The sequence below is a fragment of the Mastacembelus armatus genome, chromosome 11 (genome assembly GCF_900324485.2).
Source record: "Mastacembelus armatus chromosome 11, fMasArm1.2, whole genome shotgun sequence".
NCBI classification, from domain to species: domain Eukaryota; kingdom Metazoa; phylum Chordata; class Actinopteri; order Synbranchiformes; family Mastacembelidae; genus Mastacembelus; species Mastacembelus armatus.
Genome location: NC_046643.1, coordinates 13,759,173 through 13,783,049, shown reverse-complemented (window position 1 = coordinate 13,783,049; position 23,877 = coordinate 13,759,173). Strand labels below are relative to the sequence as shown.

The window sequence follows — 23,877 nt, the reverse complement described above, 5'->3', positions numbered from 1 at the left end:
GAGAGCAACTAATGTAGTTGAAGTGCACTGCAAATGTGTCTACTTTTGTGTTTTTGTTTGCTCTGATTCTTTCCAAAAGGACATACTGTATATTTCTTTGGAAGCAAATTGAACAGGATTTGAATCCAGAACCTTCTTGCTGTGAGGCAACAGTACTAACCTAGTGTGTCAGAAAATGTTTCAAATAATCTGTCTCATTTAGAAACTTTGATCCAAAGCAGGTGGCAAATTATTTTAGTTATGATCATTACTTGTCATGACAATAATTTATGGAATTGAAAAAGCTGCAATTCATTTGTAACATTGATAGGCACTGAGAAGGAGACAAGTAGGGCACCTGACCTCAACTCAACTAGATCCCTATAAAAAGTTTTCCATACTTCATACTGCAGGTGTATTTTCAATACTCTGTCTGTGTATGAATGTGTATTCAGAAATAAGATCTCAATTTCTTAATTGTCTTTTTCTGTGACTGCTCCAGTTTCAGTAACAATTTGGTCAAGAATCTGGACTTTAAGTGTGTTTGAACAGTAGGGTTTTGTCTGAAAGGTTTAAACAAGATGATCTAATAAACGTGTGTGCGTGTGTGTGTGTGTGTGTGTGTGTGCATGCGAGGAATTGTCAAGGAGTCTCATTTCATTTAAACCAGCAGCCCTGTAATGACTGTAAGTCACGTAATGGACACAGAAACACACGTACACTTACACGCAGTAGTCATACACACACACACACACACACACACACACACACACACACTAGGAATAGAAAATCCAGCAGGCTTAAGTCATCATTATGAAGAAAAAGTGAAAGTATATAAAAAAAAAATATTTAAAAAAAACGAATGAAAGGGGTCTCTATTCTCTCCATCCCTCACTTGCTTTTTCTCTCTCCCGCCCACGTTTGGAAAATTCCATGTTGTCATTTGCTAAGACGAGGTGGCCTGTCAACCAATGAGATCTGAGGAAAAAAAGAGTCTGGAAGCAGATGGATACTAAAAAGAAGGAAAGAGCAAAAGTGAGATAAAGATGGAGGAGGAAAGGAGAGAAGGCAGTGAAAGAGAGAAATGCTCTGAAACCAATAGTTATAAGCTGTTAGGCAGCGTAATGAAACAGCTGTCAGACATATTTAGCCTTCTTTTTCTTTCTCTGTTCTCCAGTTGTCGCTCTCATCATGTATCTTTGTCTCTTCATTACCTTCTCCCCGGGTCTGCCTTTCTTCTTTGTTCACTTATTCTTACTCTAATCCCTTTTTTTCTCTAACTTCTTAATTTGCTCTTCATCTGCTGCTCAACTCTTTCCCCTTCCCACCTCTATCCCTCGACTTGCACTCTTTCCCCTCACTGTGTCCTGCTTGCCCTCTGTCTTTTTTCTTTCTCCCTCTCCTTTTCTCATATTCCCACTTGTATCTTTCTGTCTGTTGCCTGCTAAAAAGACTTGATGTTGGCCCTTTCCTAATTGCCTGGGCAGGGTCTGTGGGATATGATGGTTGGATGATTGCTGTTGTGATATCACACACAACAGCAGCTCTCATTTGCTATTCTGAATTTATTCTCTTCAGTGAAACTGTAATGTAAAGTCTGACTTTTGTAACCGTTTTGAATGGTTATTGCTTATCTTACTCTTTTTAGTTTACGTTTTATGTTTCATCTTGCCATCTCAGTGTGTCCTCGTCTGCTTTTTTCTGCCTTTTGAATGTCTGCACCCAGGCAATAGCTGTTAGAATATAAATGTCTTTACAGTGGGTACGGAAAGTATTCAGACCCCTTTAAATTTTTCACTCTTTGTGTCATTGCAGCCATTTGCCAAAATCAAAAAAGTTCATTTTATTTCTCATTAATGTACACTCAGCACCCCATCTTGACAGAAAAAAAACAGAAATGTAGAAATTTTTGCAAATTTATTAAAAAAGAAAAACTGAAATATCACATGGTCATAAGTATTCAGACCCTGTGCTCAGTATTGAGTAGAAGCACCCTTTTGAGCTAGTACAGCCATGAGTCTTCTTGGGAATGATGCAACAAGTTTTTCACACCTGGATTTGGGGATCCTCTGCCATTCTTCCTTGCAGCTCCTCTCCAGTTCTGTCAGGTTGGATGGTGAACGTTGGTGGACAGCCATTTTCAGGTCTCTCCAGAGATGCTCAATTGGGTTTAGGTCAGGGCTCTGGCTGGGCCAGTCAAGAACGGTCACAGAGTTGTTCCGAAGCCACTGCTTTGTTATTTTAGCTGTGTGCTTAGGGTCATTGTCCTGTTGAAAGGTGAACCTTCGGCCCAGTCTGAGGTCCTGAGCACTCTGGAAGAGGTTTTCTTCCAGGATATCTCTGTACTTGGCCGCATTCATCTTTCCTTCAGTTGCAACCAGTCGTCCTGTCCCTGCAGCTGAAAAACACCCCCACAACATGATGCTCCCACCACCATGTTTCACTGTAGGGATTGTATTGGCAGGTGATGAGCAGTGCCTGGTTTTCTCCACACATACCGCTTAGAATTAACGCCAAAAAGTTCAATCTTGGTCTCATCAGACCAGAGAATCTTATTTCTCATAGTCTGGGAGTCCTTCATGTGTTTTTTGACAAACTCTATGCGGGCTTTCATGTGTCTTGCACTGAGGAGAGGCTTCCGTCGGGCCCCTCTGCCATAAAGCCCCGACTGGTGGAGGGCTGCAGTGATAGTTGACTTTGTGGAACTTTCTCCCATCTCCCTACTGCATCTCTGGAGCTCAGCCACAGTGATCTTTGGGTTCTTCTTTACCTCTCTCACCAAGGCTCTTCTCCCACGATTGCTCAGTTTGGCTGGACGGCCAGGTCTAGGAAGAGTTCTGGTCGTCCCAAACTTTTCCATTTGAGGATTATGGAGGCCACTGTGCTCTTAGGAACCTTGAGTGCTGCAGAAATTCTTTTGTAACCTTGGCCAGATCTGTGCCTTGCCACAATTCTGTCTCTGAGCTCCTTGGGCAGTTCCTTCGACCTCATGATTCTCATTTGCTCTGACATGCACTGTGAGCTGTAAGGTCTTATATAGACAGGTGTGTGCCTTTCCTAATCAAGTCCAATCAGTTTAATTAAACACAGCTGGACTCCAATGAAGGAGCAGAACCATCTCAAGGAGGATCAGAAGAAATGGACAGCATGTGAGTTAAATATGAGTGTCACTGCAAAGGGTCTGAATACTTATGACCATGTGATATTTCAGTTTTTCTTTTTTAATAAATTTGCAAAAATTTCTACATTTCTGTTTTTTTCTGTCAAGATGGGGTGCTGAGTGTACATTAATGAGAAATAAAATGAACTTTTTTGATTTTGGCAAATGGCTGCAATGACACAAAGAGTGAAAAATTTAAAGGGGTCTGAATATGTACCCACTGTATATTATCCCCTTCACTCAAAGAGACAGTAATGGTTTAATAACTAAGTGGCAAAAAATGGAAGAAAGGCAATGTCCGCCATTGAGAGTGCTCATCTGTATTTGCACTGTAAAAATGAAGCTTAATGCAATTGAAAAATTATGAAACTAAACATCTTTGCTCAATAAAATGCAGCTTACCGATTGCATTTTGTTCTTGCCAGACCTCTGTTACCAGACATCTGTAAAGAGACAAATCCGTATTCTACAGTAGTAAGTCTAATGTCACTGCAAGACTTGCCAGGTTGCCTGCTCACCAATATAGCCACTAGCACAGTATAATCACCTACAGTCCAGGAGCTAATAAAACACAGACGAGTGTCAGGTTGCTCGCTCAGTAATTCAGAACCTTGGCCTCATACAGTGGATGTTACAGCACAGCCTGGGTGGTGTATTACCGGTTGGTTAGTTGGCGTTAGAGCAGCCTTTTAATCCCTGGCAGTTACAGATACATACAGAAAATGTATTTGCTGTGAGCCAAAGTACTAAGAGCAGCTGAAGCATAGTTTTTCATATTCGCAGCAGCACAGCTCAGCACAGTGATTGAAGGCTTATGTCATGCATCCCTAGAATACCTGCTGCATGGAAATCCGTAATAACGGGCTTACTGTACATCACATTTCTTTCATGTATTTTTAGATGCTATAGAGAAGGCAAAATTGGTAGATCTATCTCTAAAATGTTGTACAGCGTTTAGAATCAAGGTTAACCAAATTTAATTAAGTTTTGACTTCCCATATTTGCAGGTAACAATATATTAATATCTGAATAATAAGATCTATTATCCGCTTTAATGACTAAGACAGTTTTGAGAGGCTAAATAATGTCCTCTACCTGAAGCCACAACCCAAAAAATAATTGAATGGTATTAGATATGAAATGTTGATTATCTTTATCTGACACGTTGAAATGGAAAGTGTATCTTACTTGATCTAAAAGTTTATGTTTCATTAGCTAGGTTGGAGAAATATCGCCCCTCTGTCTTTTTCAACCACAAAAACTTGTAGTGCACTTGTGCAGTGATGTGAGCTTTGGCTGAGTATAGACATAGCTGTTACACTTCATTAGCTACAGCTGACATAATCTGCTACTGGTGTTATTGTCAGTTCAACCAGTGAGGTTCAACATTGGCTGAGGGTGACTTGCTACCTGACTGATTTCCACCTGCATTGTTCTTTGTTTTGCAAGTTAAAAAAAAAAAATTGAAGGATTTGTTTTACCTGATATAAAATATATCTGTGTATGATTATATCATATAGAGAAATATATTTTCAATTTTGATGCAACAAAACCTTATATGTTCTCTCTTTTCTGCTTGTTTACAGGTGACATTGGGTGGCACGCTAATTGGGATTGGTCGGAAAACCTCTGATTGCCAGGGGAACACTAAGTATTTTCGCTGCAAATTCTGCAACTTCACATACATGGGCAGTAATTCTGTAGAACTTGAACAACACTTCCTGTCCTCACATCCAAATAAAGTAAAAACTCCACCAACCACACCCCTTCTAACCATCAACAACCTGGCTACGCACGACAGCCAGGTGAAGGGGAGGAGTCAGATCTTAGAAGGGGCCGAGCGGGTGGCAGTGAGAGCAGAAGACGATTCCTTGGTCGGCTACTCCATCGCAGTGCGGGCATGTTCAGATTCTTCAAGCTGGACTGGGGAGCCAGCTCGAGGCGCTGTGCAGGCATATTATTGGTGTAAATTCTGTAGCTGGAGTTGTGAGTGGTCAGGGGGCTCTGCAAAGCTTTTAGAGCACTATGAACAAAGACACAGAATGAGCACAGGAGGTACTATGAGCCCCACCAACTCCATGGTGATGGAGAGAGGAGTGAGAAGAGAGGGAGGAGAGAGAGACCACATGGCATCTAAAAGTCGCAAAGATCTATCAACCAACCCATCCAGCACCAGCCAAGGTAGTGAAATGGCAGGACAAAATGGTGAAATATGGTGGTGATGTGGTGCTTTAAATAGTTTATTTATAATTTTTACTTCTGTTACTAAAATGATTGACTTTACTCTTGAAATGCTCGACCATGCTGGCTTCTACCTACTATACTTGCTTTTACTAGCACTACAATGTTTAACCCATTTTTATGTCTCTGGTGCCATGATACCAAGTCACCACCATTGTTTGTCTTGTGATACATTTGACCCATTTAGAATTTCTGACCTTCTTTTTTGCCTTTGTTCTGTTTTCTGCCACTAGGAGACCCGAACAGCACCGACTCAGAAGCAGTCGTGACCAGTTACAACTGCCAATTGTGTGATTTCCGCTACTCAATGGCCCACAGTGCAGATGTGATAGTAGTGGCACCGTTACTACTGCACTACCAGCACAACCACTCCATCCACCGTTGCTGCATTCAGCACTGCATGTATTGTCCTCAAGGACTCTGTCAGCCACATAAACACCTGGGGGAGGTGAGATTAATAAAATATTGAAAATTTTATTTGCTTAGTGTTTTGGCGTTTGCTTGCTAATTAGATTTTTTTTTTTTGCTGTTTTGTAAGCACAAGGACAAAATGTAATAAATGTAAAGTTCATTTCTAGCCTAGTTAATAACATTCTCCTGATTTCGCCAACCCGTACACTCCCCACCCTTGTTTGTGCTAGCTGCCAAACTGTGCCATTGCAGCTGTTAAAAATGCAAAATGAACGAATAACAGCGAAATTAAATCAGGGTGGCATCATTCAAATAGATGTAGCACTTATATCTATTTGGTGTCACTTGTATAGACACTAATTACATCACAGCACAAAAATGAGGAGCAACAGGAAGAAACATTTCCTGAAATTTGTCACGTATGCACAGTATTAGTAGTATTAAATAAAGCATGTAAGATCCAAACAGCTGATGCTGCAAACTTTTCTTTTCTTCATAGGTTTCCCACCCCTTTGCTTGTCGGAAGCCCACCTGTCCTAAATGCAGTTCCAAGTTTCCTCAGTCTACCAAACAGCAGGACACCACTGGTTCTAAACCTGCTGCAACCTCCTCACCCAGCATGAGCCCTCCTAATCCTAGAGGTGACCCAGGTGTGATTTCTGGCCCCACCTTACACCCATCTAACCATGCCCATCCTGTTGTCACACAAGGTATACAAAGGCATACATCGATCACTGTGCAAGAAATTATTTTTTGACACAATATTTGAAACTTTTTAAGCATAAAAACTGCCCACTCAAATATTGCCAGACTTTGGAAAATTATTAAATTTAGATCATTGTTACCTTTACTTTATATTTTCATGCACCGTTACCCTTTCTTACCCCTCATCTGTGCTCCTTTTCTGAACCTAGGCGTCACCCACTTGTGTGACCAGTGTGTGTTTGCCACCACTGACATTGATGTGTTGTTGCAACACTATGAAAGCTGCCACACCCTGATCAACCTAAAGGGGGCTCCTCCACATGTCAAGGCTGAGGAAGAGGTTGGAGGAGACAAAGAAGCAGGCAGAGGAGCAGGAGGAGAGAGGGAGTATTCTTGTACAAAGTGTCACTTCATCACAGAAGTAGAAGAAGAGATTTTTAGACACTACAGGTGAGAGACATGGGAAAAGTAATATTATGTACTAATATATTTTAACACTGTAAGGTTTTTCTTTCTTGCAGGACTGATTTTTTGATATCAGAATGTAAAGATACAAAGAATATCTGCCTTTTAATCAATATTGTAAAATACTAAATCGTAACCATAAGAATTTACAGGAATGTGTTTGCTTTCAGGAGTCATTCTGTTTATCATTTTTTCTAAAATCTGTAATTTTGTGCCATGCGTTGCCTGAGACTGAACATGGCATCAGATGATTGCATATCCTAGTATGAATATATATTTCTTTTAGTCTGTGGCTAAATGTTTTAGTATAACTGTGTTAAAAAAATCAAAACCCTGTAAATCTCATTTTTTACACTCAATTATCCAGGAAATGTTGACCGAGCACACTCATTTTTAGCAACAGCTCATTAAAAAAAATCATGCACTTAAGACTTTCATAGACATAATTTTGACATTCACACTTGGAAGCTTAAAGAGTCAAAAATCCAGTCACAGTAGGTTTAGAGAAAACTGTTGTGAGACCAGCGTGTTATTGCTTTTGGCCTTCTTTTTGGCTCATAATTTCTTGTATAATGGGCCTGATGAAGGCCATAAGCTGAAGCACTTTGTTCTCCCAATAAAGTTTAATACTTTTGTCTCCTTTTCATTCACCTTGGAAGTAGGTGAAGTGCCAGAAATCTACTTACTGTATATCCAGATAGAGAATGCCTCAGTTTCCATTTGCAGTTTTGCGATCTTTGCAACTCATTTTGCCCATTTCAGTCTCTGATTTATGTAGTCATCCAAACTCTGACATTAACGTCATTGAACTCATGATTGACAGTTTAAAAATAGCATTAAAATACAGCAGAACCAGAAATATTGCTTTATTAGTCCACCCAAACCTAGCACCAGTATAACCCAAAATGCAACTCAGCTGCCAGTAGTTCAGTTAGAAATATGGGTGTGCTATACTAGTAGCACCTAATGTAGCTTTGAGCAGCAGAGATGAGGTCAAAGAATTCTGGGAAGCCACATACAAATGTCTGTGTATACCTGCTAAAAAAGCCTTAAGCTCGGTTTCATATAGCTAAAACTCCTGGAGGGCTCAGACTCCAGATCCAATTAGTTGTCTGTACAGGCAGAACACAGCAACACAAACACACACACACACATTCACTGGAGTTTCAGTGACAAAGTGAGTAAATGATAGAGAAGCCTATGGTGAGTTAGGGTGGGAAACGGAGAGATGGGGTGTGGGAAAGTTGGAGCCAAAGAAGGCAGAGATACATGAAGAGATAACACAAAAGTGGAGATAGTCGTGTGAAATCTTTTTGACCATTTATGTATTGACCTACATGGCTGATCTGAATTGCTTCTTGATAATATGCTCACAGAGACCTTCACATACACAAGTTGCTCTTTGTTCTCTCACACAGGCATACACAAAATTACAGTCTGACAGTGCCATCTTAACAAGATTTCTGCTACAAATCAATGAAAGGTTTAAAAGTTTGATTCATTCCAGAGTGAGCAGAGAGAGAAGGAGAGGGAGAAAGAGAAAGAAAAAAGAAAAGAGGCTGGTGTGACAGAGAGGGAGGAAGGAAGGAGAAAGAGGAGAGTGGGCGAGGAGAATGAAAGAAAAAAGAGGAAGAAAGGGATACGCAGAGGAAAGAGGAAGGGAAAGAGGGTGACAAAGTGATAGAGTGAGAAAGAGAGTGTGGAGAGGATTTAACAGTACACTCATGTCCTTAACAGAATCTCAGCTTTTAATCTTGGAACTCATATCAAAGAAATCTGAAATAAAGTTCCACACCACCACTAAAATCAACCCAACCTAAAAGGACTTCAAGATCGATTTTTAGGAAATAAACACTATGATTTAATTATAAAGTCGTCAGAACACAGAACCGTGATGTTAGGAGGAAAAAGTTAGTAGCTGGAACAAACTAATCAATTTCCAAATAGTTTTTATACCTAAACACTCTCAAATAGGAACTGACATAGCTATAAGCTAAAAGAAAGACATACACCAGCAAGAATTTAGCAACATATGGTGTTTTTCCATGCAGTCATGTTTTATAATTGACTAGTTTTAGTTAGCAAATCATTACTAATGTTTTTGTTTTCCACAGTAACGTTTATCAAATTAATACAACCATAGATTAAAGGTAACCTCATAACTCTTATGATTCCAGCTCACTACTCTCAATAAAATCATTTTAAAACGAGTAACCCCCCCCTCCTCAAACACACACACACAAATACAGTTGTTACAGACGGTGCTTAAAAAAGTGCTTTCAAATAGCTTTAACATTTTTTGTACTGTATTACTAATGTGTTGTCATTTTTCTTATTGTCAACTGCAAAAAAATAAATAGAATTTCGAGAGCATGAGAATAATTCTGCTGTTGACAGCGTTCAGGATGAAGTGAGATTAGATCAGCACATGTGCAGAATGAATGATATAAACTTCATATATCATGTTAGTCTGTGTAAAAGGGAGAGACAGAGCACGGTGAGTGAGTAAATGAATGAGTCAGTAAGTGCACCAGTCCATGTGTGGTGTGTGTATGGTGATGACAAACAGTGAGGCCACTGTGTCTTTTTTCAGCATCTGGAAACGTTTAAGTCCACTAGGTACAAGGTATACTTTAACACACACTCATTTTCACAAATTTCTACAAATACTTGAACCTTTTGGATCTACTGCAGATGCAGTCCTCAACTTCAGTCTCTCGTTGCCCAGGATGTGTTTTCTTCAACATTTAGTAAAAGGCAAGAAAACTACAAAAATGGTAGGATGTAGACCAAGAATGAAACGCACGTAACAAGAGAGACAAGAAGAAGAAGATGAATAGGTTTTAAGCATTGAAAACGAACCAAAACCAAGTACTTAAATCATTATTCTTGTTTGACGTGATCAGTTCTATTGTTTGACTTTGAAGACACATTGAAGATGTTAATGCATAATGACAAAATCTATTTTTTGTGTAATCATGTTGGAGTGCAGTGGTATTGCACAGGACTCAACAAACCCAATAATTCAGTATTTATCTATATCATTTTTAGATAATTCACTCACTACTTTTTTTTCTCCCTGCAGGCGTGTCCATGCGTGTTGCCGCTGTCGACACTGTGACTTCACGGCTCCTGATTCGAAAGCCCTCCTCGACCATTTTAACTCCACTCACTGTCATGACTCTGCTCCCTCATTAAGCTCCTTGACAACAACTTCCCTACCCACCTCACTGACAACCTCACTGACACCTTCATTAACACTCTCAACCAATGGCTGCTCAGCTCCCTCTACTTTAGCCATTAAAGAAGAAAGTAAGGGGGATCTTCGTCTCCTGTACTCCCTTGCACCACCAGAGGGACGGCTTGCAGAAGGAGGTAGAGAAGAAGCAGGAGGGGTTGTTAAAAGTGAGGGAGGTGAAGAGAAAGAAAGAGAGCGGGAGAAAGGTTGGGTTCTCGGGGAGATGAGAGGACTAGGAGAAAGGGGAGGCGAGCAGGCCCACGGTTTACTCTGGGTGCCCAAGGAGCGAATGGGACCCGAAAGAGGAACAGGAGGTGGAAGCCCCTCTCTTTTCCCCTCCCCTCTCCCATTATCCTTTGTTTCTGCCAATCATGAGGCTTCGCAGCAGAAAAGAGGCGTCGCTTCGCCTAGCATGGTTTACCTGGGAGACACCAAGTCGTTTTTGGGAGATACCAAGTCATTTTTGGGAGACAGCAAGCTGTATGGAGGAGGGAGGCCAGGAGGAGTTGCTGCAGGTGGAGGTGGAGGGGAAAAGCAAAGCCAGATGCCCACTCAGCAGTACATAGGAGGAGGTGGAGGAGGAGGGAGTGGCGGTGGAGGTGGACAAGAGGGGAAGGGAGGAGCCGCAAAAGAAGAGTCCCAATCTCTGCTACGGGTAAGGTGGAATCTATGCACACTCTCCAACCTTCCTCTCTTTTACATTCATCTCACTCTCATTTAACCTAATCTTCCTTCTTTGTCTCATTTAGACCCCGATTTTAGCTTTTAGTTCTGAAGGCCTTTGTAGCTTGATCCCTATAACCAGATCCTACCTTCAGAGAACATTAGTTATCAAAGAGCTGCTATTAAGACACTCTCATTTTTGTTTCCTTTAAATCAGCATTGGACCTCATGCATCAAGGTCCACAATGAAATTTGTCATTCTTCTGTCACATTTACTGTACTCACAGTACATATGATTCAAAGACAGCTTTGTTTTCTTTCCCATAAGCGGCATTCAAATTGGATTTTAACTCGCAACAATGAAAAATATGTGTGTTGCTACAGTGATTGGGAGGTAAACCTATAGTTCTCATGGTTACTACTGGTCAGTCAGTTTCATCACCCTACTTCGTGGCCCACAATGCTTTTTACTTCAGTGATGTCATGGCCTGGCAGGAACAGACTGTGATTCGCCAGCACTGCAGAGCTTGTTGGTTATGATCACATGAGATCAGAATAGACTAAACCCTGTGTGTGTGTGTGTGTGGGTGTGGGTGGGCGCGCACGCGCGTGCATGTCACTGACATGGGTCTGTGTATAAGTGGCAGTGTTGAGTGTGAGACTGGTGTTTGAGGTGTGTATGCACATCAGTGTGTGAGATTACTGTATGGCTTCTTTGTATAAGTTGTGGGTTGGCCTCTTGCTTGTGTGTGTGTGGTTCTGCGTACTTGTGTGTGTGTGTGTGTGTGTGTGTGTGTGAGGTGTTGGCAGTAACTTGGCAGTTTGGGCAGGGTGGGGCAGCAAGAGGTTTACTCATTATCATGGGTGGGGCAGTGTGTGAGAGAGACTGCATGCGTGAGAGAGAGGGATAAAATCTGAGATGTAGAGAGAAAGATAGGGAGAGTCAGATGGCGATAAAGATGTCAAGCAAAAAAAATTAACCCTTTAATATACAGCTTTTGTCTTTTCAAATGGAGTAATACTGGTCATTTCGCCCCCCAAAATAGTGACTTTTGCCTTTCTGTGCAAATTTAACCAATGAGATCAAGTGTTGTAATTAGTGTGATTTAGAGTTGCTTGTAAGTGTATTTTTACTTGTTGGACTGGCACTGGCATGCTGTTTCCCTTTGCCCTCAGTTTTGTGCTAAGCTAAGCTAAAACCCACATCCTGACTCCACATTTAAGCAACAAGTAAGCAGATTTCCCAAAATGTTCCTGTAAGCAGCTTGAAACTTAAAAAAGACAATCACTGTCTGCTAGTATGTATTTTTCCTGGATTAGCTTTTCAAAGCGTTTCACACGAGTTTGGGTGCACATCACAAGTTTTTAATGTTTGACCCAACAGTGGATCAGTAAATCATATTATACTTTCAATATCTCCTGGGATCCGTCACACTGCATATGTGAAGATATCTTCTTACATAGACACCCAGTGTAGTGTCAGTGATGTTCCAGAGTTATATAAAGCCACATCTTCATTTCCTATATCTGTGTGTTTTTTTGTGGTGTATCAGGACCTTACGGAGTTGATGTGTTCTGTAAGTGAATGTGTGTATAGGTGAGAAGAATACAGAGGAAGAGAGGGAGTGAAGAGGCAAACAATTCAACAGTTTATTTGAATGGATAAACTGAACATGACTCATTACTTTAATAGCTTCATAAGATATGGTGTGTGTTGATATCTTTACCCCTCCTCTCACAACACAGTATTTATTCTCAGTTTCCATGACGTGCACTGACATGTCACACACAAACACAAATAAACCCCACAGACACACACATACGCATTCAGACCTGAGTTGACTCATCACTGGGCAGGGTTAGGGATGGGCACTAATGCAAAGGATGATCTGAAATATGTTAGCGCACACATATGTACGCATACACACACGCACACACACATACACAAACACAGAGTCACTTAGTTCAATTTAATTTCGGTCTTTGACGCAACAGGGAAGAGTCCGAGTTATAAAAGGTGAATCCGCTCAAAATACAAATTGACTCCTTGTAAACGGCAAGTGAGAAGCAGTGAGGGAGAGCCACAAGGAGAGGATGGGGGAGGGAAGAGGAGGAGAGCAAGCAGTGATGGAAGGATGCAGGGAGTGGGTTAGTAGGGAGGGACCAAAGGATTAGAAATAGACTTAAGAGGAAGCAGACAAATGGTCACATTTAATTTAAACGTCAGTGTGGGTTTCCCTGTTTGTCTGTGTGTGCGGTTCTGCACTGCTGTATGTTTCACTCATGCTCACTTGTTCTTTTGATTCTCCTCTGCATCGATCGGTCCCCCCTCCTTTTCATTTTTTTCCCTTTCATTTCCCTTCTTTACCTCAAAGGACACCTGATACACTGAGATCGATACACACCTCACAGACACACATAGACAAAAGCTTTCAGGTGTGCACAGACATTCTCACACAGACGTGCACACACACACACACACACACACACATTCCGAGTTCGTATCAAGTATTCTGCTATGTATTCTAATATGGGATGCTCTTTGCTTTGTAGAGTATAATATTTTCTTTTGAAAGGCCTGATCTGTGTTTGCTGTGTGGTGTTGCCATGTTGAGACATTGCTCCGATATTGGGTTTGTTTTAAAGTGATTTATTACACTGAAGACATTTTCTCAGTCTAAAATTTTATTTTCTGGCTGTTTGACTGACTGTATGAGACAAGGACAGAAAGCATATGAGGTTTGGAGATGAAATTAAAGTAAAAGCATGGTTGATGTTTTAGTTTAGAAATGGAATGAGACAGTCTTTGAGTAATGGCGGTTTTTCGAGTTAAGTAGGGCTGAGAAAGGTCTGCATGTGAGCCAAACATATGTGAACACGTGAATATACCCAAACATATGTGAATGGACCCAAAATTTAGATCATCTAATAAATCCCAGATTGTGTTTTCAAAGGGAACTCCACCTCAAGGACAGCAGAAAAGAGTAGATAAATGGATGCATGCAGGGAGAGGAAGAAAATTGTAGATGTGACCTTACAAACACAATATAATTGTGTTCATCTTATGTGATCATAATGCAATACTGAAACTTCAGAGTTTTAAAAGTCCCATGCGTGACTTTCCAATCCCTTTGAGTTGAGACACAGAGAAAACAGAGAGACGAACTGGAAAAGATAAACGGGAATGTGCTTTCAGCAGATCAGAGAAGAGTTTCATTAAAGTTTCTCTCGTTTACATTTCTGCCCGACGGAGCTAATTATTTTTAAAACACACAGAACACACATGGACGGACACACACACAGCTGTATTACCATAAAGTTCTTATTATGCTACGTTCTGTTTCCCTTCTTCCCTTTTTCCTTCTGTAACTTCATGTGTCAGTGCACGTCTGCATCTGTGCAACTTTGTGTGCTTTTCACTGCTTCTGTACTTAATAATGTTCGGTGTGTCTGCATTTGCATTCTGTCTGTGTGTGTGAGAGACTGTGTGTGTGTGTTTTGTGAGGAAATTAAAGCATGAATTGAACTTATTTTCCGTGCTGATAATTTAACACCACTTTATATCCGCTACAGGAAATTATGAAGCTTATGCTCCATTCAGTCAGTCCGTGTGTGACTTTGTGTTTGTGTGTTTAATGTTTTTTTAAAGGCCAAAATAGGGAAAAAACTTCACTGATCTAACTTATAAATTATGTCGCTTGACTGATATGCTTTATTTGTTATAGTGCCTTGCTGTTTTTTTTTTTTTAATACCCTTTTGCATTCCCACTGCAAGCTTTTTCCATTTAGTCAGATATTGATATCTGCTTTAGAAGTTTTTTAGCTGCTTGGATTTTCTTCTGTACTTTTTCAGTTCCATAATGCTGCCCGAAGTACACAATAAGTGTTATGTGTTTTGACCTTCATTGCTTCATTCCTTTGCTTGCTGATCTGGAAAATATGGCTGGAGCTGACTTTAGGTGACAATGCAAGAAGCTGTTATTCTGCTATTGTGCTATATATGTTTAATTTAAATTACCGAACTATCACCTGCTCCAACAGCCATTAAGCATTAAGACAGCATATCACTATAAGCTGAAAAGTGCATTGTTTCTTTTAAGTGGAGTTCTTAGATCAGGAAGCAATGTTAGCAGTCTTTTAGCATCATGTGTACAGTTCCTTATGGAAAAGGTGTGGAAAAAATAAAGACAAACTGATTTTCAAAAAACTGGTTGCACTCACTGTCCACACACACGCACGCGCGTGTGCGCATGCACATACACTCAGACAGAGTTGTCTGTTCTGGACTGTTCAGTTTGTTTGTGTAGCAGTCACATTTCCCATCAGGACACAGACTCAAATAAACAGCCATGCTGGAAAGAAAAAAAAAAAAAAAAGGAAAGTGGCTGTGTGTGTGTATATGTGCGTATGCTAGTACTGGTTTTGTGAGGAAACAGTTTGAGTGTATGTCGGGACCCTTTGGGCAGTCTTCACTTTTTCAGCTCCCTTGTTTGAGTGGTAAGGTTAGAATTAGGTTTAGGTTAGGGAGAGGGTCAAGATTAGGCATTTCGTTGTGATAGTTAAGATTGTGGTAAGGGGCTAGCAAATGCATTATATTAATGACACACACTTGTATCTTTGTGAGGACTGTGTGTGTGTGTGTGTGTGTGTGTGTGTGTGTGTGTGTGTGTGTGTGTGTGTGTGTGTGTGTCTGCTTGATGGGAGTGTGTGTGTTTCAGTTAAGACCCATGTGTGGATTTACGCTATGTGATAGTCCACAGCAGTCTCATTGTCTGCCAGGAATATTCTTCATAAACAAGTTATACAATTTTCACCACATTTAAGCTCGTTTTGGCTATCCCACACGTCACATTGGGAAGGTGACAGCTTGGGATATTTGGCTCGTGCAAATCAAGAATTAGTTTATTTGCTTGATTTTTGTCTTGGCTTATGTTTGTATGTTATAGCCTAATCCTCTTTTCAACGTTTGGAGCAGAAAATTTAAAAATCAAATGTTCTTTCTCAACCTCCTTAGGAAACATGCTTTTTAATGTTTTATTTATTTATTTAGTTAGTTAGTTAATTAACCAGATTACACCACTTCCAAAAGTGTAAAGTCATTAGTTAGTAGTATCAGTGCAGAAGAGTGATTAGTTTAATGTCCCTTAACTGGAAATCTCAGGTTCAATTCCATATGCCTTATGTAGATCCCTTGCTGAAATGTCGTTGAGGAAGACAGTGAATCCCTCTTTGCTCCAGGACCACCGCTGTGTACTTGTTCCTGCAATTGGACCTTCCTGTATAGGGGAGGCAGCAAGACAAGGAATTGCTCCTTCTGGGATCAGTGGTAAATTAAAAAAAGACTTTCCTGTGATTGTCTAAACATTACTGGCACTAAATTGTCGTATTTATGACAAACTGCACCAATCTGGCGCCTAAGTAGGAAAAAAAAACTGAAAAGTATCCAGATGGTTTTTGCACCAGCTTCTAGATTAAGTGTGATTATAGAAGAATCTTGATCTAAAATGCATTTACTGAACAAGTACAGCCAGTTTTACACTTTTGATGACGCAGTAGTTCATATCCCATAATATCATGTAATGTGATCAGTTTGACTAACATGCCGTCTCTACAGATATCTGGTCACTCCAGTGAGTATTTCATTGGTTCAGGTACATGTCACTTACACACACAGGCTTTTCATTGGTTCAGCAGGGCACTCAGTGACACAGATGTTCCACCTACCCCTCCACCACCAATGAAACAACCAGGTGTTTTTCATCATGTCGACATGGCAACAGTAAAACACAGTGGTTATTTTAGCTCCTAGCTGTAATTTAAACGTTTACATCAATTACTGTTACAATCAACTTACACACACACACTACTGGAAGTGTGTGTGTGTGTGTGTGTGTGTGTGTGTGTGTGTGTGTGTGTGTGTGTGTGCGTGCGTGCGTGCGTGTGTGTGTGTTCTTTTTATAATTCTGAGTGTTTTTCTGCCATGGCTTACACATCCAGTCCCCCGGTCCTTGTATGTTTCTCTTTGTTGGTCTCTCTCTGTCGCTCTCTTTTTGTGTAAGGCAGAAGCAGTTCACTACAGGCTATATATATATGTGTGTGTGTGTGTGTGTGTGTGTGTGTGTGTGTGTGTGTGTGTGGATATGCGAGTCTATGTCTATGTGTGTGGATGTGGGTGTGCATGTGCGTGTTCACACATGGAACCAATATTGAGGCCAGATGTTCATTTTGCTACAACAAGACCTCTACACGCAACGCTAGCCAGCTATACACACACTTATACACACACACACACACAGAAAAGCATAGGGTACACCATTCTGGCAGCACTTGTGTAATTAGGAAGCTGATTGGTTAGATTAAATGTCCATCTGACCCTTGACCAATAGTTAATTTGAAAACCCTGTCTGCCTTCCCCTTTCCTCTGTTTTTTTAGCTCTCCAGGCTTGTCTTTCGTTTCCTCCCCTCATATCTTCTTTTAATCTGAAATTCTTTGACACAATCTGGCCTTTTGCCTTGGTAATGATGATTAATGCAATTTGACCAACAAGAGGAAAGTGGCTGGAGAAAATGAAAGTGAAGAGTTTGTGTAAAATGACTGAAATGACTGAAAATAGATTGACATTCATCAGTTTGAGCCATATAATATAAAAATGTGTAAACGTAACACCCAGTTTTTTGTGGAAGCTTCTTGTCATCAACATTTTTTCCTTGCCTTATAAGGCTTATTCTGTTCTGTGGCTTTGACGTGTAGTTAGGAGAGACTCTACATGCGTTTTAGTCTATTCTGCATCTCTTAGCATTCAGGCATGATAGAAACGCTACAAGACAGCTGCAAATGCTGTCACAACATACACTGAGAAAAAAAGATTGGAGATTGTTTTAACTTTTAAGAAGGTGCAGTGCAGATAAGCCATCAAACCAGTGCCGTTAATATAATCTACTTTTCATTGGTGTCAGTTATTTGTCGTTCCCCCTCTGTTGTTCATCTTTAATGAACCTTGTGTTTTGGCCAGGTTGATGGCAAAATGGTAGATGGGAATCATCATCACACCTCCTTCACTGCATCAAGAAGGTAGATTTAATAAAGAGTCTGAAGGCGCAGTGCCCATATTCAGATTCAGGTCACACAGGCACACACACTCTCAAACATACAGTATATGTGCACACACACACACACGCACACACACAGGCTCGACCAGTCATCTTGACACTTTAATCCACTTCACTTTAGAACATCTAGTCACACCCTAGCTTTGCTGTGCATATGAGCGAGAGAGAGAGAGGAAAAGAGAGTGAGAAAATGTGTCTGCTTATATGTGTGTGTGTGTATATGTGTGTGTGTTTGTGACTGAGCAATGCCATGGCAACCTTGGCGGTCCAAGGCCCTCTTGGCAAAGTAGCAGACCATGCCATCTTAGTGTGTGTGTGTGTGTGTGTGTGTGTGTGAGAGAGAGAGAGAGTGTGAGTGTGCATGTGTGTGCATGCATGTGTGTGTGAGTGGAATGCAGAGAAAAGATTTTCACTTTTAACTCCTCAGTGGAAACGTATATCCAACCTCAAACTTAAAATACACACACACACACACACACACACACACACACACACACACTCAAGGTGCCATGCATAGTTGATATGGGGTTAACAGTAAAGGAGGGTGCATCAGTTTTCTCCATTCTCCCTCTGTCTTTTTGTTTCTTCTTTAACTCCTCCCTTTTCTTCTCTGACTGTCTCCCCCACTGTGTCCCCTGTGAGGGCTTCACTCATTAGGAATTCTCCACTAGTGTGTGTGTGTGTGTGTGTGTCCAAGTGTGTTTATGAATTCTGCTCTACTGGCATGATGCATCTTGTATACTCGATTTCCCTTAAGACCATGTTTTCTCTCTCTATCTCTTTCTCTCTTTCTCCATCTTGCTGTACAACACAGCAGGACCTGACACAGCTCAGCACAGCTTCAACTGTTCAAGACTTGTTTGCTCCTAGAGTATATATCGACTTGCATTGTGTTCCTGTGGTCCTGTGTAGCTCAGTAGATAGAGCCAAAGCTACAGATATTATAGACTGGTTGTGCTTGAGGCTCTTTGTGAGCAGTTTGAACAGAAATTTGTGTTTGCATTGGCAGATATTGTCTATGCACAAAATGTGGCATTTATAAAGGCGTCACTGACAACAAAGTTTTCATTTAAACTCTCAGGAATGGGGATGCTTGTGGAACAAAAATAATTTATATAAACCCAAGCAAACCACCTGACATAGTTGATTTTATTCTGCATTAAATTACGCAGCCTTTTAATAATTATACCCCGTATTTTGGCAAATGGGAAATCCAGACCTAACAGAGTTTGGTTATTTTAGAAACCCTTACACACAAGGTGTAGAAATTCAGTTAAGCAGGAATTTTTCATACTAGATCTGAGCCTACCTCTGCTGCTCCCTCTCTTAAGTTGTAACTACAGTGAAGTGTTTCCAGCCTATGTCAGTTCACAGTACTGATACAGTATACAAAAGAGCAATCAGCAGAAATCAAGCTGCAGAAATCTAACAACAAAACCTGATGAAGCATGTAAGTTTCATGCAAGACCACAGAAGTAAGATTTATATCACAGATAAAACTGTGTTGACTTTTTATTGCTCATAATCTGAAAGCAAAAATAAACAAACTAAAACTGCTGTAAAAGCAGTAAAATACCTCCAGTTTAGTAACTTCCCCTGAGTGTCGATCTTTTAGGTCAAATTGATTCTGAAAACTGTTTATTACCTGTATATTTGAAATATTTGCCAAATGTTATTTTCAATTTGGAAACTTCAACTCAAACTGAACACAATGTAAGTTTATATAACCAAGTTAATTCCAGCATGTAATTAATAATTCAAGTGTTACTCTTTGCACTTTTCCATTTGTTAAAATCTTTTTTTGGTGCATGTTTGCTGTCTTTTTGTTGTGTTTTGCAACTTGCACAACAGTTTAACAACATTTTTAAATGCTTTTGACATGTTTTAATTTAAAGAGAGATTCAAGGTGGACAGTAAAAGCAAATGTAGAAGGGGCTGCATTAAGAATGAACCCCTAAAAAAGGTGGGAGAACACTCTAAATGTGTTGTTTAATCAGTTTCATAAATGAGTTTTATATGTACAGTGTACTTGTGTATGTATGTGTGCGTGTGTTGTATTGTTACTTGTGCGTCATTGCTGCAGATGTTTGGCTTCTGAAGTTTTAGAGCCGCACACAAACGAATGCACACACACACACACACACACACTGACAACACGCATACACACAAACCGACACAAACATTCACACAGTCAGGTCCCCTAGTCCCATCTATCCTGTTCCTTAATAGACCAGGTGCAGCCAAACAATAGGAGAGTACACATATGGCCCTGTGTGTTACTCCATTCTTGTGTGTTACTCCGTCCTTGAACGTATTTTTCAAAGTTGTCTTTATGATTTTGCAGAATAAACATCTAACAACTCACTACAACTTATGAGAGTGGGCAACACAAAGCACACACATACACACGTTTGCTCACATTGTTTATTGAGTCTGGCTGTATCTTTAGTCTATGTTTATGTTTCCCATTAGAGAAAAACACAGCAACTGGCCTCATATGTGCACTAGATCAACACAATTACAACACTGTTATCTTCTCTCTTCTCAGAAATGTTGGATGCATGATCCATCTTTCTACCAGTAACAGAATACTCTTCCATTATTTAAACCAAGTCTGATAGGATCCACATTCAGTCCCACCTTTATTCTTGTATTTTTTGTTCGGGTCACTTAGATAACAGAACCTATTTTAGAGGGGAAAAAAATCCTATGTGAAAGTGGATCCATGTTATTTCTTTGATCCAGTAAAGCTCACAGTTTAAGAAGAAGTCTCTGTCTCAAATCCAGAGACCTGAGAGTCACAGCTTTAATGTGTGATGTTGCCAAGAGTCGTGTAAACTATACTGACAATAAATTGAAGACTGGCAGAAAAACAGGGTGAAATAGTGAAATGCTTATATTTTTATATGTACTTGCTTTTAAATGGTAATTCTGGTTCTGGTCTTATTTTCAAAGGTTTTGTCAAACTTTCTATAAATAATAATGAACCCACACTTACTCACCATGTTGACTGAGGATAGCTTTGCTAAATCAGAGTCAGACCTTTTATAAAATTTGGACAGAAATTAAATACATGTTAAAGGTTTCCTGTGCAGTATGGTTTTATTTCCAAATAAAGTGATTAGATCATCTGACTAAACTGTTTGCTAATATACCTCCTGTCTGTTTGTCTCATTACTTGGGTTCCCAGCTCTCAGCAATTCTTTATTTGTTGTTAAAGCAACAAAGACAATAACTGATATGTAATAGTTGGAAACTATCTTTTAAGGTAATTTAAAGGTGTCCTGTGGAGTTTTCTTGCAGCCAAATGAAACTTTTAACTGGTGCATTTCTGCAGTAAAGATGTCAGGGGTTTATATGAACTTCCTTTTTCTCGTCATTAATTTATTTTCCCCATTGCTGGAGAATTTGTTTCACCAACCTTCGTGAACTTGGCTAAAAACCTTTTAAAGACTAACTAATTCTGAAAGACTCACTCAAAACCGTAAAACACTCACTAAACTTGCAACATTGCGATAGAATAATAACACAACACTCGAGATCTGGACTATAAGACCTAGAAAGAATATAGTCGTACAGTATATCAGAGCCAATAGCGATTTAAATTGTGAATTGTTTACTGTCTTAGCATGTTACCACCATTGTCGGTTAATTGGAATGGCATGAAATCAACAGTGGGACGTTGAGTTATGACACCTGATACAAACAAAATATGAACCCCCTAATCAAAGCATTGCTTTCTATAGCTGCTAGCTGTCAAAAACACCACAGGGAACCTTTAATGGCCAACTGCTTTTACATTGAGGTTGTATGTTCAACTTCAAATTAATGCTACATAATAAACTGTTTGACCCGTTTAACAAGTTCATGTGTTGTATGCTGTAGTTAAAGTTACATACTGTATATAGAATATATCTGAAGCATGTAAACACACAAACATGTACACTCTCACACACCTTGCAAACATTTGTGAAAGATCACCATTAGTTTAAGCCCCTTATTTGCAGATCAACCAGGAAACAAGTGTTACATTACCTCAAGACCACCTACTGAGAAGTAAACACAGAGAGAACAGTGCCAAAGGAGACAGGCATAAGAGTCAGTGAGACAGAAAGTGCAGGGAGAGACAAAATAGACAGGAGGATGAGAGAGAAGACAGAGGGAGAACGAGTAGAGTGAAATAAAGGCAGACAGAGAGGAAGGGGAGCAGCTGCCAAGCTCTGAGTGGGGTTAAGCATCACCACAAGTACAACCTAATAAGGTCGGAAAGTGTGCACATGCACACATGCATACACACAGTTACACACAACCTTGGCCGGTGTTCAAAATCAGTGATTCTGCAGTAAGCAACAGTAAGCAGTAACTCACATCTGCCCCCAGAGCCTCCAAAGCAGAATACTGTTGTGATGCATAATGTGGAAATCTTGTGGAGTAGTTTTCCTGTGCTGACCTTACACTACACGATATCTGAAGCCATTTAAGCTGTCAACTGATTTCCAAGTCTAATAAAATCACTTGGTTAGAGCTTGTCACCAGCCTTTTTTTCCATGTTGCAGTTGTGTTGAAATAAACACAGCGCACATTGAGTTGTTTTGTCCACAATGTGTGTGATTATTCAAAACAACAAACAAAACTACGCAACTGAGGTAATGTTATCTCGTTCAATTAATATGAATGACCAGAAGATGCACCAGAGTTAAAACTGTTATGACTTCATTTAAATTCTTTGTGCAGTCACATATGGATGGTCACAGGATGTGTTGCAACATCAGCAGTTATCCTGTATGCTGTTTTTTCTGTTAGCCTGCTATCTACCAAGCTACATTTGAGCTGGAGATTGCTATCTCTTTCCCCTCTCTGCCTGTGTGGGCTCTTATCTGCATTGTGTGCACCATTTTTCTAGAATAGGTATACTGTAAACCTTTCTTGTGCTTTAAATGTAGGGTTTTCATATTTCAGTCTTAAAAAGGTGATTTCAGCAGGCACAAGACTAAAAATTACAACTTGTGACTAAATGTTAGTAAATGTGCGGGTGTCATAATAAATGTCCTTCAAAGTATAGTAGACATTACTTGAGTTAGGCCATTGAAACATCATGGCAGTCACACTAAAGAAGCACTTATTTGTTCTGTTTGTGACAGCCGTTTTCCTTCACTAATATAAATCCATTCTGTGCATATCTACATCAGATAGTAGTGTATTTGTAGTACTCTCATTTTCTTTCATTTTTCTACCTGTTAAGATTGTAGAGATGCTGTTTTGGACATGTCTGTCTACAGTGTGTACATGGAGTCATAGTAAAGATGTGGTTATGTACTTTTATCAGTGTACTTGACATCATCTGAAGTTTTATTATGCATTAAACCTTTGCCAGATTTCCTTTGGCTAAGGTGCAGTAACTTCATTAACATTTTAATTCATCTTGTGTAAACTGTCTTTTGAGTATAATACTTGGGGGAGACTTGGGGGAGAAGATTACGCATCTCAGTCTTACAAGGCTCCAAACCCCCTATTTAGTGCTTTTAATCTGTTTAAATATTATAAAGCCCCAGCAGCATTTTACACCTGTTATACTTAGGTGTAAACCCATATTGTACTGGCTCCAAATCACATTTTCTGGTCTAAGCAATAAGCAGTGATCTAGTTTTGAGGCCAAACACAAGCCAAAAAGTTATTGAATGTTATTAGATAGGTCTTAATCTACTTTAAAGTCTTTACTCATCTAATGTGCAAGGTTTAAGTTAAACTTCACCACTTTTGTGTTGTTGTTGTTTTGTTGGGTTTTTTTGAGTTGTGTATTTCATAAATGTAAAAGTAAACTGTTATACAGCTATAAAGACACGTACTGGACAGGACTAAATGATGTAGTCATTTTGAGGTACAGGTAGTGTAGTGTGCTCCTGCA

General features: G+C 39.9%; 1 protein-coding gene across 5 annotated transcripts in view; it reads left to right on the top strand.

Annotated features, from left to right (window-relative positions):
* trps1 (trichorhinophalangeal syndrome I) overlaps positions 1 to 23,877 on the top strand; it is a 101,136-nt gene that overhangs the window by 47,296 nt on the left and 29,963 nt on the right. For all 5 annotated transcript variants that reach the window (XM_026299957.1, XM_026299960.2, XM_026299959.2 and 2 more), the window contains exons 5-9: positions 4,726 to 5,320; positions 5,614 to 5,828; positions 6,291 to 6,501; positions 6,706 to 6,946; positions 10,047 to 10,854. In XM_026299957.1, coding sequence (XP_026155742.1) covers positions 4,726 to 5,320; positions 5,614 to 5,828; positions 6,291 to 6,501; positions 6,706 to 6,946; positions 10,047 to 10,854 — 2,070 coding nt within the window. The remainder of the gene's footprint in view (positions 1 to 4,725; positions 5,321 to 5,613; positions 5,829 to 6,290; positions 6,502 to 6,705; positions 6,947 to 10,046; positions 10,855 to 23,877) is intronic.